The sequence below is a fragment of the Mirounga leonina genome, unplaced genomic scaffold (assembly GCF_011800145.1).
Source record: "Mirounga leonina isolate KUSES-001 unplaced genomic scaffold, KU_Mleo_1.0 Mir_376, whole genome shotgun sequence".
NCBI classification, from domain to species: Eukaryota; Metazoa; Chordata; class Mammalia; order Carnivora; family Phocidae; genus Mirounga; species Mirounga leonina.
The window spans coordinates 2,960,206-2,980,364 of record NW_023270718.1 but is presented as its reverse complement, the minus strand read 5'-3'; the positions used below and the strand labels follow the sequence as shown (position 1 = coordinate 2,980,364).

General features: G+C 52.9%; 1 protein-coding gene across 1 annotated transcript; it reads right to left on the bottom strand.

Annotated features, from left to right (window-relative positions):
- Positions 1-961: 961 nt before the first annotated feature.
- Positions 962-10,533, bottom strand: CALM3 (calmodulin 3). Its single transcript, XM_034986823.1, has 6 exons — positions 10,312-10,533; positions 5,859-5,889; positions 3,409-3,552; positions 3,130-3,236; positions 2,788-2,923; positions 962-2,644 (listed from the first exon to the last, which is right to left on the bottom strand). Exons 1-6 carry the CDS (start codon positions 10,312-10,314, stop codon positions 2,616-2,618), a joined length of 450 nt encoding a protein of 149 aa, XP_034842714.1. The 5' UTR covers positions 10,315-10,533; the 3' UTR covers positions 962-2,615.
- Between the last annotated feature and the right edge of the window lie 9,626 nt (positions 10,534-20,159).

The window sequence follows — 20,159 nt, the reverse complement described above, 5'->3', positions numbered from 1 at the left end:
CCGGCCCAAACCGTTGCTTGCAGGACTCACCCGCATGGGGGCTGAGAGGTGCGCCCGCGGTGTGGGAGCCTCCAATAAAGACTGAACAGCGCTTGCTGTACCCCATGGCGAAAGCAACTTTTTTTTTTTTTTTTTATTCCACTGGATTCGGTTTCTGCTTCCACCAGCCCAGCCGCTGTGGTCGCGTGTGAGCAGGTCGCAAGTTAGACAGTGTCCGTTAACCGTTCATTCCCTGCACCCCTGAACGGGTGAGCGGATGGGATTTGCAGTTGGGGGCAGGGCTTCTTTATTTTGGGAAAAGCCCCCAAGGATTCTATGCCTTCCCTACAGAACCACTGGGCCCCAGGCCTTTCTTCTTCACATCCCCACTTGTGGCAGGGAAGTGAAGGGGCTTTCTGTAGTTTGCACATGTTTTGGGTTGTTTCAAATCTCCTGTCCCGGGCCCTCTCCGGGCCCTCTCCGGGGAGCTCACTAAAGCTCTGTGAGCTCAGGTCCCCAGGGTGTGCAGGCCGCTTGACTGACATTGACTCATTCAATGGCACCCCTTCCCCAGAGCACCCGGAGAGTCGCCAACCAGGGTCTCACCCCCAGGGTCTGCCTTCTTGCTGTTCCTCTGGATGACGCCCCTCCCTCCCACTGTGTGAGTGCTCAGCCTTCAGGTCTCAGCTCAGCGGGCTGCTCTCGTGGCCCTGGACCGGCCAGTCCTCATGGCGCATTCATTCATGTGACGGACACGCTGGTCTCCGCGCTTCTGTGCTCTGCCCCCTCCCCCCCGCCCCCGGGCCCCAAGGTTGATGGGCTGCACGGCCAGATCAGCATCCAGCTCAGAGGTCCCCTTTTGACTGCCATGACCAGGACAAGGCTCCAGGATGAGCACGCAGGAAAGGCTCTCCCAGGGCCGGGCTGCAGGGCCCACGCAGGGAGCAGGCCCAGAAACAGAGACAAGAGGGGAGGAGCCACGTCAGGTAGTCACTGTATTTTATTGGAAAACATTGATATATATTTTTCTTCACAGCTTGAACTGAACACAATATTGCCCGGTTTAAAAAAAAAAAAAAAAAAAAGAAAGAAAAGAAAACCAAAACCAAAACCAAAACACTCCAAAAATGTCCACAGCCTCACGCCTACCTGCCCTTACCCTCAGCTCTTGGCTGGGTCTCCCACTACGCCCCTTCCTCCCCTCCCCTCCCCCGGAGGCTGGGTGCCAGAGGGTGGATGAGGAGATTCTCAAAGCTGGGCAGGTCCCAGGAGAAGCCACTTGAACAACCTGGGTGGGGTGGGGGGTGGGGCAAGATGAAATGAACAGAAAAAGGAAAAGAAAAATCCAGACGACCGAACTGCCCACATTGACGTCCTTGTCCCAGAGGCGAAAATCAGAAGCAAGGTCACGGATCATGCTCTCCGCCGGGGGAGTGGGGGGGCAGGCAGGCGGGCGAGGGGGGAGAGGGCACAGAGACAGCACAGGTGTTCAGGAGCCAACCGAGTCACCACGGAGAAGCGGGAGGGGCCGGCTGACCAGGGAGCAGAGCTGCCCTCGGCCACCAGTCCCCCGGGCAGCTAGCCCACAAGACTGTTTTATTGCAGGTGTGTTCTCTCGAGAGCATGGCGGGCCTCATCTTCCCTCTCCCACCCTTCAGCTAGCCCGGCATGGTTTTTGACAGGATCAGTTTTAAGGGGCATAAAGAAAAAAACCAAAGGATAACCTGTACATGACAAAGCAACATCCCCACATCCGCTCCAACGAGGGGACCTCGGTGCGGGCGGGCAGGTGCGTCACGGAGGAGCGGCTGGGACGTTAGCACCAGGTATTCACAGAACAGCTCGAGATCGCTTTAGAAACATGGGCACGTACAATTTGTAGAGTGACCAGCTGAGCAGCCCCCACCCAGCCCAACCTCAGGAAGTCAATCAGATGGTTTCAGAATAGCAGCCAGTGGGACCTGAGTGGTGTTCGCTCTATCCGTCCCCTTCTGTGAGTCGGCCCCCTCCAGTGGTAAAAAGAACGCCAGCTTCCAAGACTCCCTTGCCCCTCGACCCTGTCCTGGACCATATCCAGTCAACACCACAACCCCTCAATTCCCCCCAGTCCTTCTGGAATGCCTCTCTTGGCACCCCTGCCCCGAAAGGTTGCTGGGATGTGCACACAGAATCACAGGGCTGGTTGCATGCAACAGCAAAAGGCATGCTCTTCTGCCTGGGCGAGGCCTCATCCCCTCCCTCGCAGGCCCTGGGACAGGGCTGGCAGCCACCCCAGCACCCAAAATAAGATGACACACGAAAGGAAACAAACCAAAACAGAGGAGAGCCACCCGGGCTGGAGGAGGAGGGCAGAGGCTCCCCTAAGGGGAAGGGGGCTTCATCTTATGAATGCATCAGGCCTTGGAAGATGTGAAGTGGGGAGGGCAAAAGGAAGAGATGAGGGGCATGGGAGGAGACTCAAGGAGGGAGAAAGAGCAATCATGCAGCTTGGGACAAATCTTTTGTTGCTTTATCAGATTCTCAGTCAATCAACTGGTGTTTGCTAGAACCGGGGAACGCAGGGGAGTGTTGAAGAGAGCGCGCGCGCGAGAAGAGAGAGATCACGAGAATGGGCATCACCAGCTGCCCAGGGGCCTTCACTTGGCAGTCATCATCTGTACAAACTCTGTGAAGCCAAACAGAGAAGGAGCAGGTCAGCCGGCGAGTGGGCCGAGCCAGCCGCCCTCTGACACGAGGGGCCTGGGGCTCGTTCCTGACGCCGCGACTCGCGCTTGCAGCCGGGGAGGTGGGGCCCCGGCGACCGCTCACCTTCGTAATTGACCTGGCCGTCTCCATCGATGTCGGCCTCTCTAATCATCTCATCCACCTCCTCGTCAGTCAGCTTCTCACCCAGGTTCGTCATTACGTGACGCAGCTCAGCAGCGCTGATGTAGCCATTGCCGTCCTGGGTGTGGGGACAGGGGAAGGCTCTGAGCGGGAGGCTCTGCTGGGGGCGGGGGCGGGCGGGAGCGGCAGCAGGCAGGGGAAGGGGGCCTCCTGAGGTCGCAGGGCAATGGCGCTGGCACTGCAATCCAGGCCTGGGGAAGGTCCCCCCCCGAGCTCTGTCCCTCCGCCGGAGTCCCGGAGCCACTGTGGCAAGCGACTACCTACCTTGTCAAAGACACGGAACGCCTCTCGGATCTCCTCCTCGCTGTCTGTATCCTTCATCTTTCTGGCCATCATGGTCAGGAACTCCGGGAAGTCAATGGTCCCATTCCCTGGAAGGTGGGGAAGGGAGTCGGGAATGCTCTCGGCCCGGAGCCTGGGAGACCACCCCAGAGCCCTGGCAGAGGAAGTAACGGGCCTGGACGTCGCCCCGAGGACGGCTCCAGGGGGTCACGAGACGCGACCGAGAACAGAGCCCCCATACACCCGCTCCGTGGGGCTCACCATCTGCATCCACCTCATTGATCATGTCCTGCAGCTCTGCTTCGGTGGGGTTCTGTCCCAGGGATCTCATCACTGTCCCCAACTCCTTGGTGGTGATAGTTCCATCTCCATCCTTGTCAAAGAGGGAGAAGGCCTCCTTGAACTCTGGGGTAAGAGAGGGAAGGAATCAGAGGTCAAGGACCACAGGGAAAGGCCTCTGTGAGAGAAGGTAAAGGGAGTCCTGTCGGAAGGAGCCAGAACAAGACTTCCAATCCAGGCCCCCCGCTTCGGTGCTCAGGGCAGACCCCTTCCTTCCTTCGGTCAACGTTTACTAAGCACCTACTCTGTGTCAAGGAAAGCTACCTGTGGGGCCAACCTGGCTCGGTGAGCACAGAGGGGAAACAGGCTGAGAGCCGTCCTCAGAGAATTCTACATTTCTTGCTGGTCCCTGGCTTCGACCTCTCCCTCCAATGATGAAATGGACTAATGTCACGGGATGGACAAGAGCTGAGAGAAATCTCCATCTGAGGTCTGCCAGCCAAGGTCACCCGGCTGGGACGGGAAGGGGAGGCTGCGAAAGCCTTCGGGGGTACTCCCAGCCCAGCTCCCCGAGCCGAAGCTGCCGGCTTCCGGAGGAGGAGCCGGGCGGCCGCGTGTGGTGGGGTGCGGGGGTGCGCAGCGGCAGAGCGCGGCTGGCGGGCGGCGCGTGGGCTAGGTGGGGGGATGGAAGGAGAGGGGACGGCTGCCAAGCCGGGATGAAGAGCTAGTGGCGCCGAGTGGGAAGGCCACAGCTGGGGACGCATCGGGCGCGGGGAGAGAAGCACGTGGCTGTGGCCCTCCCACTGGGCCCATTTTGGCGCCGGTGCTCCCTACCCCCAAACCCTCAGAGAACAGATGCCTGGCAGCCTATTCCCAGAGAGTGTGGGCTGGGGTGAGGTGGTGGACAGTTTGCTAATGGGGACAGGGTGGAGAGTGGAGTCTGTGTTTGTGTCACATGAGGGCAGAGTCGGGGTGTGGGTGGCAGGTGCAGCGGGAGACACGCACACAGCCGAGAAGCTGTGTCCCCGAGCCTCGGGGTCACAGGGAGAGGTGTCTCCTTGGGGATGCCAGGACCTCCCTGTGCTGAGGCCTGGTTGTTCTCGTGGAGGGCACGGAGTGGGTCATGGGGACACCCTGAGCTCATGATCACTGAACAACGAGGTGGCGCTCCAGCTTTCCTCGGTGGGTCTCCATGGCCACTGGGGGCCAGAGTTTAGAAACTGAAGGTGTGACTGTGCGCTGGGGAGTGGGGGACGGGAGGAAAGGACAGAAGGCAAGTCCACTCCTGCCTCGTCCCGCTTCAGATGCGGGGCATTCAATACTTATCACGCAGCCTGTCGGACGTGACAGCAAAGCTGGGGTTGGGGCAGCTGCTGGGGCCCAGGGCCCACTCCGTGAATCCTTCCTCCTGTCTGCTCTGTGATGGCCCCTGATTATGGAGAGAAACCGAGAGCTGGTTTCTCTCCTCAGCAGCTCACGGTCTTGGGAGAGGGAGACTGAGAAGCCCACCGAATCACAGGTCAGTTCCTGTAGCGGTGACCTTTCTGGGGTGGCTACAAAAATGAATTACATGGGATTCCAGAATTTCTTCTGGCTTACTGGGGGATATACTACCATTCCTTTATTCATTTATTTGGCCAACAAAAATTTACAGAGCACCTACTGTATTCCGGGCACTGGAGGTACAGCAGGGACCAACAAAAACAAAGCCCTGAATTCAAGGAGCTCACATCTAGTGACAGGAGATACAGCAGGTGAAGACAGAAAAGACTGCCAGACAGTGAGAGAGGCTACGAAGGAAACCCACAGAGTGACAGGACCGAGGGTCCAGGAAGGCCGTCTGTCGGGGCCGGGGAGTTAGGGAAGGCCTCTCCAAGGTGCCATCTTGGAGAGGTGCCATCTCTGGCCCAGATGATGGGAAGGAGCTGCTCGTGCAAGGAGCTGGGGAAGAGTCATTTCTGGCAGAGGAAAGTGACTGCGAGCACGTGCAAAGGGGAGTGCAAAGCACAGGCAAGTGCAGAGGTGGGAGTGACAAGCCATCTCCTGGGTGGCTCCTAAAGTGGGACAGGAGCTCTGCAGCCCCACGGGGAGGCTCACGTTCGGAGCCCAACTGGCAGAAGCTGGGACAGAGAGCCAGGTTCACCCTGCAGCCACTGAGCAGTGAAAGGCCCCCGATGACCCACGGCCAGGGAGGAACAGAGTTTTGGCATCTGGTAGATGCCTGGCTCCGGACCCTGGGGGTTTTGGTGTCACTGGGGTGCAGTGTGCTCTTATCCACGGTTCCCAACGTTCTAAGCACAAGGCCCAGCATTAACTGAGGTAGGGGCCACACGAGTTCATCTGTCAGATGCCACTTCTGGCCGGAGTAAGATTTGACTGGGGATGCAGAGGCCCTCCCAAGGCAGGAGGAGGAGGAGGGTAGGCAAGCTCACCTGCGATCTGCTCCTCAGTCAGCTGGTCAGCCTGGAAAAGCGAGAAGGAGAGAGTCAGTCACCAGGCTCGCCAGCCATGGTCCGCACGTCCTGCCTGCTCAGCCCAGCCCCCTCTGGTGAGGCCGGCTCCGCAGGGCATCCCATGCACCTGGGCCAAGGGGGTGCATGCCAGGGTCAGGGTCTGCAGGACAGCCAGGTTCTGGGGGAAAGTCTGGTGATTCATGAAGCTGGGGACTAAAGTGGACCAGAAACCCAGGCCTGCCTGCTACGGGGCCGTTAAGTTGCCCAGACCCAAGGGCTTCCAATCCTGACCCAGTGCTTGGGAGCCACAGTGGGTGGGGAGACATCCTGCCCCAGCCCCAGCCCAGCTGAGCCCGCACAGCACGGGTTCGTGTCTCCGCGTCGCCGCTGCCACCGCCGAGAGCCCCAGAGGCTGAGTGAAGGGAGCAGTTGCCCTAGAGGCCTAATCAAGCAGCTCTGGAAGGCTCCAAACTGAAGCAGGCCAGTCCTTGGGTAGGACGGAGGGAAGATGTCTGGGGCTCTTTGCTAGTTTCTGTGTCACCTATTTGGACGCAGCCGGCCAGGATTCTCCTAACTGGTAGCTCCGAATTGCCCCGGGTGCTCGAAAGAACCCTGCTCAGGCCAGAGGCAGCCGCTCCGCCCCTCCCTGCCCGCAGGGCAGGCGCAGGGCACCGTTCGGTTCTGTTTCTTTGGGGCAGGAAGGGCCAGTGGCGGGGAGGGGACCGCAGTGAGCGGCAGCAATGGCGGCAAAGGCTGGAGGACTGAAGTCAGCTTCCCCAGCTTCGCTGCAGTTTTTAACCCCTTCCAGCCCGGGCCACTCTGGGGACTGGCCAGTTGGTGGCAGGCAGCCCTTGTTGCCTGCGGGGTTCGGGGGTGGTGGGGGAGGGGAGAGGCCCAGACTCGCTTTTTTGGCACTGGTGTCCTCCGGAGGAGCTGGGCTGGGGGGGGGGAGGGGGGGGCGAGTCCCAACATTTAGCTCTAGGCCCCAAATGCAGGAATTTCCCCTGGTTTTGGCAAATGCTGCCAAGAGGGCACCACCCTGCCCGGTGCCCAGACAACCGTCCCCTCCTTTACTCCCTCTTACAGTCAGGGGAAAGGGGCTGCACATCCACGGCAGGGCTCTAGCCTTGAGGCTGAGGGAGCCCTCAAAACTAGTGCAAACTGTCTGCACAGTGGTTCCAGAGCTTCCACTGGAAGCTAGCAGTGACCCTCCCACCCCCACCCCCACCCCGTCCCAAATACTAAGAACCGGTCACATAAGAACTGGTCTAAAATGTCCTTTACCTTTTTTTTTTTTTTTAATCTAAGGGAAAAGGAACTTGAGGCCAAGCCCCAAAAAGGCAGAAGGGGAGGGGAAATCGAAGTGATGAGGACAGAGGAGAGAGGGCTAAGAGAGGAGGGAAGAAGGAAGGTAGAGAAGGAAAAACACCACACACGCACATTCCGGAAAAGGCCAAAGTCTAAAGGGAAGGTTAGGAGGCCAAATGGAGATGCTTCTGCATTGCCTTCACACAAGACGTGGGGCTGCTGGGCTCTAAACGCCAAGCCGGCAGCTCCGGCCCACGAGCCCCCTGCTCTGGCCGCTTCCCTTGGCTCCCACGGGCCGAGAAGCCTGGTCGTGACACCCGAGGAAGCTGCTGGGGGAAAGCGAGAAGACAGGATGGGCTTCTGGTTACCAAGGCCAGGCAATGCCAGGGGAGAGGGAAAAGAACCGAGGGCAGAGGGACAGTGTGGGGAGGAGGGCTGCCATTCCATCTGCTGCTCAGCCTGGCCCGGAATGGAAGGAGCCAGCCCGATCGGGGCCCTTCCCACCCCCACCGCCCCACTCCGCAAGAAGCCCAACTGTTCCCCCCTTTGGGCAGCACCGTCAGGGTCTGGGACAGGTGGCCCCGCAGGCCCAGGAGTGGCTCTGAAGGCCCATGGCTGCCACTCCCGGCCGACAGGCACGGAGGAGGCATGCCACATGGCCACCCGGGGCTGCTGCAAACAGGCGTGGCTCTGCCTCCTCCTGGTTAGGAGACCCTCTCCTCCACCCCCTCCACCCCCACCCCCGCCGGGGTGGAGAAGCAAAGGTCCCAGCTCCGAGCTATAGCCCTCAAGGCATGGCCGCTTGCCCACAGAACTGATCACCCGGGAAACTGTCCTCGCCAGGGACCCCTTCCCGGGATTTCTTCCCTTTCCAAATCTGAAGATTTTCTGCTTTCATCAAAATTTGGAATTCCCTTTCCCAACCTGAAGATTTTCTGCTTTCACCAAAAATAACCCAGCTGGTCTCCTTCCTTACCCCTCATCTTCCTTCGGCTCCAGCAAGGGGCCGGGCAAGAAAAAAAGCCCTGGGGTGGGGGAGGGAAGAGGGTATTATTTCTCCGGCCTGACCCAGCCCCCAGGCAACGCCAGAGAGCAGTGTTAGATGAGATCAGAAACCAAGGCCAGGGCCCCTCACCCGGGCCAAGGAGGAGCCACAGTGCTCAGGCCAAAGTCCAAGGCCGGTTACCAGGGACTTGTCCCACCCATACCTTGCTGATCACAAGTGGGAAGAGACACTAGCTGCGGCCAAAGCTCTGGTCCTATGTGGGAGGTGGGGGGCCTCCTGGCATTGGCCAGCAAGTACTTGAGGGCCCCTTCAGCGAGGTCGTACTGGGGGAAAATGGGGCAGTGGCAACCGGAGCTACCAGGTCTGTGTCAGCAAGTATGAGATCTGATCCACAGCAGCGGCTGCTTGTTCTCCCCGGCCTTGCCAGGGAGGAGGGCTGCGCACGGTTCCGAAGCTGAGCCTGGGGGGGCTGTGAGTGTTGTGGGTGGCAGGGCGCAGGAAAGAACTCGTCGGCTGGGTTTCTCTCAAAGCTCCAGCTGAGCGAATTAACAGAGGCACCCAGTGAGGGGCCCCGAACGGAACAAGTGGCCCTCAGGCAGATGACGGGGTCCCTCTGGAGGTCCTCTCTGTTCAAGCTCTGCAGCCCCCCACCCCGAGGCCCCGGGAACAGGCGTCCGATTGTCACCGACGCCACACTGTACTGCACTGTCATTTGGCCCAAGTGAGGAGATGCAGAACAGTGCACGGAGCTGGAGACCACAAGAAAACCAGCACTCCAGTTTGGAAAAAGCCGCTCTCTTGGTCTTGGGGCAGCGAGGGGGTGAGATTCTAGGCTCAAAAGGCTGGCTCGTTTGATGCATCCCAAACTTTGGTCCCCACCCCCATTTCATGCGGCTTCAGTGCGCAATAGGGGCCCAAACAACTCCGCCCACCTGCTCCCACTGCCGGGGTGCCTCCTGCCCAGCCCCATTCTTCCTGGGGAAGGGGGACCGTATGGCCACTCCCTTCGGCCTCTGCAGCCCACTCCCCATCTAGACTGAACAGTCTTTGTCCTGGTCTTTCCCTGGAGACTTCCAGGGAGCTGCCCACATTCACCTCCAAATCAAATCTAGGCCCACCCTGGCTGCCATTCATTTTCTCCTCCGACACCTCCCCCCGCCCAGGCCTCCTTCCACCGCACCTCCCACCACCCAAGCCAGGCTCCTCTCCTACCCCCACCTTCTCATGGACCCAGCACAACACTCCGCCCCGGCCCCCTCCCATGAAAACCAGCCTCTCTAGTTCAACAGCCACTAGTAACCTCAGAACCTTTTCTGGCCGCCCCCCAAACCAACCACGAGGCCTCCTGCTCCCCCACCACTGCCAAGCACCAGTCTTGCCATTCCCTCTTAATCACCTCCCCGACCCCAATCCTTTTCAGTCCCTGCAGGCTCCCAGAACATCTTCTAACCTCCACTGCCACCCACCCCTGGCCCTTCCTCCCCTAAGCTTGCACCTCGCCCTCCTCCTCCTTCCTCTGCAATGCTGGTCTTCCCAGAACAGCCCCCCCTCCCCTCCCGGGTCTGATCTGCAGAAGTCGCCCCCATCCCTGCCCCTCTCCCCACCCAGGTCCAGCTACACACGGCCCCCTCTCGGGAGCGCCCCGGCAGCCTGGCCTTCCTCTGATCTCCCTTCCCCGCATCCTTTTAGGAGCCAAAGTGTTCATTAGGGCCCGAACACCCCCTTCCCGGCCAATGCTTCTTACCTCGCCCCCCAAGGGGTCCGAACACCCCACCTCAGAGATCCAACGCCCCACCCTGCGTCCAAAAGCCCTTTTTGGGGTCCAAACGCCCCCTCCTGGGTCCAGATGCCCCCTCTGAGAGCTCGGGTGCCCATTTTGGGGTCTAAGCACCTCACCTGGTATTAAAAGTGACTTTTGAAGCCCCTAACCCTCTTTTGGGATCCAAACATCCCGCTCTGGGGTTCGAATGCCCCCGACAGGGGGGCCGAGAGGGGTCCAGGGGCGCTCGCCGGGGCCCCGACACCCCCTATGCTGGGTCCGCCTGCCCTCTCAGGAATCCTGCCCCGCCGTGCCCGCCTCAGAACCCCCAGCCTGGGCGGCCCCCCAGCCTCACTCACCATGGCGAGGCCGGGGTGTCCGGAGCGCGGGGATCAAGGTTCCTCCGGCGGCGGCAGCAGCTGCAGCTCGAACTCCGCCGCGCGTCCGCGCCTCCACACTCACTACCCGCAGCGCGCGCCGCCGCCGCCGCCTCCCGCCCCAACGGTCCTTCAACGGCCGCCGCGCGCGCGCCCCGCCTCGCCCGGCCCCGCCCCGCCCTGCCCGCGTGCCGCCGCACTGCGGCTCCCGCGGATCCCTCCGCGCCCACTCTGCGCTGACGCGCCCGCGGATCTCTCGCGCCCGCCCCACACAGAGCCGGGCTTTGCTTCCGGCCGCGCGCGCGCGCGCGCACCCGCCGCGGGACTACTTTCCGTCGCCGCGCGCTCCGCCCCCCTGCGTCCTCTCTACTTGCCTCCCCGGCGGAGGGGCACCGGTCGGCGGCGCGTGACGCGTCCCTGTGTGAGCCGCGCCGCTATTGGGCCCAGGCCATGGCGGAAATGAGAGCGCGGTGCCGATTGGTCCGGCCTTCCCTGCAATGCGTCAAACTGGGGCGAGCCACTGCGTGGTGGTGGTGGGGAAGCTTGAAGTGTGTGCCTGCGGGGAGCCGTGAGGTGTAAGGAGGCGAAGGGAGAAGCTGGGTGGCTGTTAGAGACGCAAATACATGACTTGGGTCCTTGGCCTTCTGTTTCATGGCCAGTGCCAGTCGTGTTGGTGGCCAGGGAGAGGTAAAGGGCTGGCGGAAGATGCAAAAGGACTATCTCGGCTCTCCCCTCTAACAGATGGAAGATGGTGCAATCCAAAATTCTGGGGTCTGGAAGCCCCGCCCCCATCTGGGCCCTACGAGGTGGCGGGGTCTTCAAGGTTCTGCTCTTCCGGTAGAGGTTCCACTTGTGGGGGCAGGTGTCTGCGCCCTGAGACGCACTCCACAGGTGTGCGGGACCCCTACCCCCGCTTCACGCTTGATCAGCTCAGAGTCTATGAAATTGGGGCGGTCACAGGACAGCTTCTGGGAACAGGGCACTCATTCATTCATTCATTCATTCATTCAATAAGCATTAATGGGGCGCCTCCTGTATGCACGGACTTGTGTTGGGCTGCGCTGGGGAGACCGTACTTCCCAACCATTCTGGTATCTCCTAGACCCACTTGATTCTTGCACTTCTCGTTCCAAGGTTCCAGCTGTAGGAGGAAAAATAATGCGAAGGTTAGCTGAAAACTGTTGACTGGAGCTCAGAAACAACCTTCTTTTGTTTAGAATAGGAGCTGCCATTCCTTTATGTGCCCCGCCCCTCATCCCCCTATCATTGGCCGAGGAATGGGCAAGTGAGTCAAGCTGGGCCATTCCTTATGTCCCACCTGGCACAGAATGTAGGTTGAATCAATGAGAGTCCTTCCCTGGGTTTTTGGATCTGGAGTCTGGGGGCAAGAAGCCTTTTCATTATGGGGGTGCCTGGCTGGCTCAATCAGGAGAGCGTATGACTCTTGATCTTGGGGTTATGAGTTGAAGTCCCACGCTGGGTGTAGAAATTACTTAAAAATAAAATCTTTAAAAAAAAATTTTTTTTCTTTATGGGTGGTGAGGCTTTGAAGGAATAGGTCCAGAGTGTCTGTGGCCATTTTCCCACTTCTGGAGGAGAGAATAAAACTGACACCAGGGAGAAGCAAGTAAGAGATGGAGTGAGAGTCCCTTTGGCATTTACTTCACTGGTTCCAGTACTCTCGAGGCCAGCTGCACACCATCATGCAGGACTTTGAGTACACGAACTATTAAAATTTCCCTCTTATCCCAAACTAGTTTGAGTTCAGTTTTTATCACTTGCACCCAAAGAATTCCTGATGGATATGACCTGGGCTAAACTCTGTCTTGGTCATCAGCACTGGGCCATGAAACAGAAGGCCAAGGACCCCAGTCAACATTTGCTGAACAAATAAGCGAAACAAAGACATGCTCATGCTCTCTCCTCCTCTCTGTCTCTCTTTCTCTTGACTCTGAATTTCTACCAGGCAGATCTTAATTCCTGAATTACTTGGGGTTATGAAATAGCAAATATACTACAAGTAACGTCTTTCAGCACTTACTCTGTTCCACACACCGTTCCAAGCACTTCGTGTGCATTGGCTCATTTAATTCTCAGCCTCTCTATGGATATGTTACTTCCATTTTTTTTCATTTGATGAAACTGTTGCATTGCCACTGGAGTTAGATGAGACCAGAGAGATATGAAGGCTTGACCAAGAACAGAATCAAGTCACTTGCCCGTGGTCAAGGAGGTAGAGTTAGGATTTGAACCCAAGCAATTTGACTGAAAAGTCCACACTCCTAAACACCATTACACTACCAGTGAGAGAGACTGGATTTGTCTTCGACGATCCATTCTCCCTCTCTTCAAGAGTAATAGAAGTGTAGCTGGGCACATTGCCACCCCAAATAAAAACTACATTCCCCAGTCTTCCTTGCGTTTAGGCTCATCCTGTGAACAAAGGAGAGGAGCACTCTTTTACAGAGGAAGGGGGGCAGGTTGGCGAGGGGTTGTTACAAACCAAAGGTCCATTGGAGCAATCCGGGAGTTTGAAGTGTCGAGGCTGTTCATTGGCTGAGTTGTGACCGCTCCCATTGGCTGGGCTGTTGCTGGGCAGGAGAGAATCTTCCTCCCTGCTGCTGTTGTGAGGGAAGCTTCTGCCTGCTGGGAATGCAAAGTACTCTCTTCCTGTTGGGGTCTGCAATTGGAATGGTAGAGAGTGGGAGCTCCCCCTTCTGGCCTCCCGACCTCATTTTATTTTATTGTACTTTATTTTTAAGATTTCATTTATTTATTTGACAGAGAGAGACACAGCGAGAGAGGGGACACAAGCAGGGGGAGTGGAAGAGGGACAAGCAGGCTTCCCACTGAGCAGGAAGCCTGATGCAGGGCTCTATCCCAGGACCCCGGGATCATGACCTGAGCCGAAGGCAGACGCTCAAGGACTGAGCCACCGAGGCGCCCCTCCCGACCTCATTTTAAATGAGGTTTCCTTTTATTGATTTTCACACTGAGTCCAGGGGACCCACACCACAATCTGGTGACCCTGTGATTTCTCTGAGCTCACCTGCCTGTGCTTTCCCCCTCACTCTCTCTGTTCCAGCCACACCGGCCTCTTTGCTGTTCCTTGAACACTTATGTCTGGCTTCTGCCTCAGGGCTTTTGTATTCGTTCCTCTTCTTGAGATGTTCTTCTCACAATAGCCACAGGGCTTCACTTTCCTTATCATCACCCTTCCTTATTCAAATGACACATTCTCAGAGCTCCTGGCTGGCTCAGTCAGTACAGCATGTGACTCTTGATATCAGGATCTTGATTGTAACCCAACGCGGGGAGGGGGGGAAAAAAGAAGAAAAATAAATAAAATTGTAACCCAATGCTCCCAATCCACTTTACCTGGCTTTATGGCTTTTCATAGGAGTGACCACCGCCTCAACTATGAGATAATGTAATTCTTTTTATAGTTTGAATCTTCCACTGTCATTTAAGCTCCATGAGGTTCGATCTTCCTGTCTTTTGTGCTCACTGTGGTTATCTGCAGTGTCCAAACTAAAGCCAGGAATGTAGTACGTGCTCAATAAACATGTTTTGAATAAATAAAGAAAAACGAGGAGATGGAAACTCTCCTACACTGTTGGTGGGAGTATGTGTTGATAGAATCACTCTAGTGAGTGTATCAGTTAGATTGGACTAGGCTATAGTGCAGTAAGAACTGCAAAAATCTCAGTTAACACAATTAAAGTTTCTCACGCAGTCTACTGTGGCTCTCAGCTGCGTTGCAGGACAGCTGTCCTCCACGTGGTGACTTGCTAACCTGGGCTCTTTCATCTCTCCCCAAGGTCTCTACGCTGCCGCAGCTGGGGAAGAGGGAGATCAGAGAATCTCCTGGGGAGTTTTCATGGACTCAGTCTGGTAGTAACACCTCTCGATTCAGCTCACATGTCATTGTCCAGAACTAGCTACGTGGTCCCATGTCACTGTTGCGGGATGGGGAAGTATGTTTTCTCACGTGCTCCAGAAGAAGACACGGGAAGCAGAATTTGATGACCATACCATGGTCTTGGTAACAGAGAGCCATTTGGCAGTCTCTATAGGCAAGTCAAAGGTGCACATTTGCTAAAACCTAGCAATTCTACTCTTATATGTATCCCGATCAGTCACTTTCAAGCTTTTTTGAATGAGGTTCATAATAAGAACTAGTCTTTTTTTTTTTTAAGATGTAGGGGAAGGGGAATTTTTGTTTTTATTTATTTTTTTGAAGGTCTGATTTTTAAGTAATCGCTATACCCAACATGAGGCTCGAATTCACAACCCCAAGATCAAGAGTCCCATGCTCCTCCAACTGAGCCAGCCAGGCAACCCATTTTTCTTGATACTTATTTGACAAACACATAAAGCATTTCCGATGTGCCCAGGACTCTTCAAGTACTTTAGAGGTCTGTGTCCAATATGGTAGCCACTAGCCACACCTAGTCATTGATCTCTTGAAATGGGGCTACTGCTACATAATGAAAATATATTATCTTGAACATATTGGGTTAAATAAGATATATTATTACATTGACTTTCATGTATTTTGTTTTACTTTTTTAATGTGAGTCCTAGAATACCTAATACAACACATGTGGCTTGCATTATATTTCTATTGTCAGCACTGCTCTGAGGTAGGTACTATTATAATACATTTATAATCTCCGTCCCAAAGATGAAGAAACTGAGGCACAGAGAAGTTATTTGCTTAAGGTCATACAGCTAGGTAGTATGAACCAAACAGACTGGTTTCAGGTTCCATGCTCATAACTACTACATTATACTTCCAATCCACGGAAGGTTTTTGTCTAAGATAAGCATTTAAAATTACATTTCCCTCTAAGCACTGCTTTAGTTGCATCCCCCAAATTTTGGCATGTTGCATTTTAGTTTTATTGAGTTCAAGATGCTTCCTAATTTCCCTTGTGATTTCTTCTTTAGTCTCTAGATTATTTATTATTGTGTGTAATTTTCAAATATTTGGGGTTTTCCCATGTATCTTGTCATTGATTTCTAATTTAATTCCATGATGATCAGAGAATATACTTTTCAGTCCTTTGAACTTTATTGAGACTTGTTTTATGGGCCACCAATATATGGTATATATTGGTTAATATTCTATGGGCACTTGGAAAGAATGTGGCTGTTGTGTGGAATAGTCTATAAATGTCAATTATGTAAAATTGGGTGATAGTGTTGCTCAAGTCTTCTATGTCTTTACTGTTTTTTGCCTACTTATTCTAGCAACTACTGAGAAAGCAGTGTTAACACTTCCAACTGTAATTGTGAATTTGTCTGTTTTCCCGTCTAGACCTGTCAAATTTTGCTTCATGTATCTTGAAACCCTGTTATTTGGTACATCTACATTTATGATTGTTATGTCTTCCTGACAAATGATTTCATAAGTATGAAGTTATCATCTTTATTTTTGATATTATTCCTTGTTTTGAAGTCTAGTTGGTCTGATCTCAATATGAACACTCTAGGTTCCTATATTTTCTGTTTGCATGGTATATTTTTTTCTACCCTTTTACTTTTGATGTGACTCCATCTTTATATATAGAGTGTGTTTCTTGTGGACAGCATATAGTTGGGTCTTGCTTTTTTGTCCAGCCTGACAATCTCTGTATTTTGATCAGAGTGTTTAGTTCATTTATATTTAATGTGATTAATCATGGTTTGAAGTTTGCCATCTTGCTGTGCACTTTCTATTTGATCCATCTGCTATTTGTTTCTATTTTCTTGTCTTCTTTTGGGTTAACTGTGTATTTTTTAGTATCCCATTCTTTCCTCTGTATTTTTTTTTAAAGACTTTATTTATTTATTTGACAGAGAATGACACAGTGAGAGAAGCAGGGGGAGAGTGAGAGGGAGAAGCAGGCTTCCCACTGAGCAGGGAGCCCGATGCAAGGTTCGATCCCAGGACCCTGGGATCATGACCTGAGCCAAAGGCAGACACTTAAGGACTGAGCCACCCAGGCACCCCTTTCCTCTGTATTTTTAAAAGCTTTGTATTTTAGGATAGTTTTGGATTACAGAAAGGTTGCAAAGAGTACAGAGAGTTCCCATATACCCCACACCCAGTTTCCCCTGTTATTGATTTTACATGAGTATGGTACATTTGTCACAAGTAATGAACCAATATTGATATATTATTATTAACCAAAATCTAGTTTTTGGTATTTATCTCATGTCCTTTTTCTGTTCCAGGATCACATCACTTTTACTCATCATGTCATTAGCCTCCTGTGGGCGTGGCAGTGTCTCAGATTTTCTTGGTTTCGATTACCTTGAGTTTTGAGGAGTACTGGTCAGGCCTTTTGTAGAACAGCCCTCTGTTGGTGTTTTCTGATGTTTCTCATGATGAGACTGGGATTACGGCCATTCTCATCACAGCATAAGAAGGGTGCATGATTTATCACTATTAATGAGCACCTGGCTGACATTGTTGTTCATCAGATTTCTCCCCTATAAAGTTACTGTTTCTCCCCTCCCTCCCCACACTGTACTCTTTGGAAGGAAGTCACTCTGCATAGTCTATACCTAAGAAGTAGAGAGTTATGCTCCATCTCCTTGAGAGGGTAATATCTACATACGTTTTTGGAACATATAGTCCACCCAAGAAATCTGTACATTCTCCCCTATTTGTTTACTTATTCAATCATTTTATTTTATCACTGTGGACTTGTGGATATTTATTTTATACTATGTCTTATAATACAATACTACATTATTTATTTTCTTGCTCAGATTGTTCCAGCTTTGACTACTGGGAGCTCTTTCAGTTGCCTTCTGTGTCCCTTTGGCATCCACTCATCAGTGTGTGTGTGTGTGTGTGTGTGTGTGTGTGTTGGCACATTTTTACTTTCTGGCACTATAAGATATCCCAGGATCACTTTGTACATTTCTTGCTGCAGTCCTAGAATCAGCCATTTCTCCAAGGAGCCTCCTTTTATTGGAGAATGTTAGAAACCAGATCTGGGCTCTGAGGTGCTCATTGCTACTGATGATTGTTTTTTGTTTTTTTTTTTTAAGATTATATTTGTTTGACAGAGAGAGACACAGTGAGAGAGGGAACACAAGCAGCGGGAGTGGGAGAGGGAGAAGCAGGCTTCCTGCTGAGCAGGGAGCCCGATGCGGGGCTTGATCCCAGGACCCTGGGATCATGACCCGAGCCGAAGGCAGACGCTTAACGACTGAGCCACCCAGCCGCCCCTGATGATTGTTTTTCTAACTCTACCTCTTCACATTCTATTTTTGTGATTGCTCCATGTATCCCTAAATGGTCACAATTGGTCACCTATCTGTAATTTTTGTATCAGATTAAGTTTTTATTTTTATTTTTATTTTTTATTTTTTTTAAATATTTTATTTATTGAGAGAGAGAGAATGAGAGACAGAGAGCATGAGAGGGAGGAGCGTCAGAGGGAGAAGCAGACTCCCTGCCGAGCAGGGAGCCCGATGCGGGACTCGATCCCAGGACTCCAGGATCATGACCTGAGCCGAAGGCAGTCGCTTAACCAACTGAGCCACCCAGGCGCCCCTAAGTTTTTATTTTTAAAAAAATATCTAATATAATAGAAGATCAGGAGGTAGGGTCAGCCCAGGACTGGGTCAGTAGCTCAATGATGTAACTAAGGACCCAGACTCTTTTTCTGCCTCTAGTCTGATATCCTCAATATTTCCTACTTTCAGGCTCTTTGCTTCATGGTGCAAGGTGGCTGCCATAGCTCCAGACATTACTTCCCAAGATAGTAACACAAGTCAGGATGAAAAGAAGTAGGGCTCTTCTGTTTTTGTTTGTTTGTTTGTTTTTATCAGAGAAAATAAACCTTGCTCCCAAATCCCTTCAAGTTTCACTGGCCCAAAATGGGTCACAGGATCACTCCTAAAACCAATCACTAGCAAACAGGAGCAAGGCTCAGACCAATCAGGGTTCAGTTTTTGGGGCAAAGCTCACCTTCCTTGAGCATGCTGTTACTTAGTAACAGGACAAAACCAAGGCTGGTTTAGCAAGAGAGAGGGGTGTGTGGTGGGGGAAATTTCTGCCACGTGGAAAAGTCTAGATTTTTTTCTTTGAAAATTCTGGAGGAAAAAGAAGAGGAGAGTAAGTTGTCCATCACATGGAAAAACATTCTTAATCCCCTTCTCTTTACACATTTCTATTCTTTCTCCCAAGTTTTTCTCCCAAAGCAATTTCCTCAAACCTCACCTTTCTCTTATAATGACTTGTCATTTCCTGCAGCCGATCCAGCACTAGTGTTGCTCTGTGAGGTCATCCAGGGCTGGTGGCTTGGCCCTGCCATCCTCCACATGTGGCTTCCATGTCTGCATCCAAACAGCTCCTACAACTGTTGCAACTTCCCCACTGGCAGAAAGGAGAAAATGAGAGGCTCCTGGGTGGCTCAGTCGGTTGAGCATCTGACTCTTGGTTTCTGCTCATGTCATGATCTCAGGGTCCTGGGATGGAGTTCCGCATCGGGCTCCCTGCTCAGTGCAGAGTCTGCTTGTCCCTTTCTCTCCCCCTCTGGTCCACCTCCCCCCCACCGCCACCTCCTGCTCGAGCTCTCTTTCTCTCACAAATAAATAATAAAATCTTAAAAAAAAAAAACAAAAAGAAAAGAGAAAATGAGGAAGAAGGGCACTTAGTCTTGTCACTAGGAAGGTGCACTAGTTACAGTGAGTGATGTAAACTATTGTAACAAATAAGCTCCCAAATCTCACACAAGGCAAGTGTGTATATTTCATTCACACAATGTGTAATGTGTTACTTCCTTTTACGCAGATAGCCTTCAGGGACCCAGTTTCCTTTTCTCTTCTGGTTCTGTTTCCCCTGCACACTCAGAATTCTCTTCTGGATCCATTGTCCAGCCAGAACTTGGGGGAAGAAAGAACATCGAGGACCATGTGGGTGAATTGTCCTGGATGCAGAGCATGTGTTTTAATTGCAGTCCATGGGCCAGAACCCAGCTCCGTGGCCAGATATAACTGCGAGAGGCTGGGGAACATAACTAGCTGTTTACCCAAGAAGAGGAAATGAGATTCGATGAATGTCGAATATTTGCCACAGCCAGAATGCTAAAATGAGTAGCTGAGAACTGATTAGATAAGGCACTATTATCCATATATATGTTTACATATAACATTTTCTGGGGGTGCCTGGGTGGCTCAGTCGGTTAAGCGTCTACCTTCAGCTCAGGTCATGATCCCAGGGTCCTGGGACTAAGCCCCGCATCAGGCTGCCTGCTCAGCGGGGAGCCTGCTTCTCCCTCTTCCTCTCCCTCTCCCTCTGTGCTCTCCCCCACCCCCCTCTCTCTCAAATAAATAAATAAATAAAATCTTAAAAGATTTTTTTCTGAATCCTTTGAGAATAAGTTGGCGACCTCATGGCCACTTTGCCTCTAGATACTTAAATGTGAATTTCCTAAGAACAAAGACCTATCGAATCACAGTACAATGATCAAAATCAGAAAATTCAACACTGATACGATGATCTAAGCTACAGGCCTCTTCAAAGCTTGCCAATTGTGCCAACACTGTCCTTTATAGGAAAAGAAACATTTTCCTTCTTCCTTCCTTCCTTCCTCCCTTCCTTCCTTCCTTCCTTCCTTCCTTCCTTCCTTCCTTCCTTCCTTCCTTCCTTTCTTCCTTCCTCCCTTCCTCCCTCCCTCTCCCTCTCTCCCTCTCTTTCTCCCTCTATTTCTTTCTTTCTTTCTTTCTTTCTTTCTTTCTTTCTTTCTTTCTTTCTTTCTTTCTTTCTTTCTTTCTTTCTTTCTTCCTTCCTTCCTTCCTTCCTTCCTTCCTTCCTTCCTTCCTTC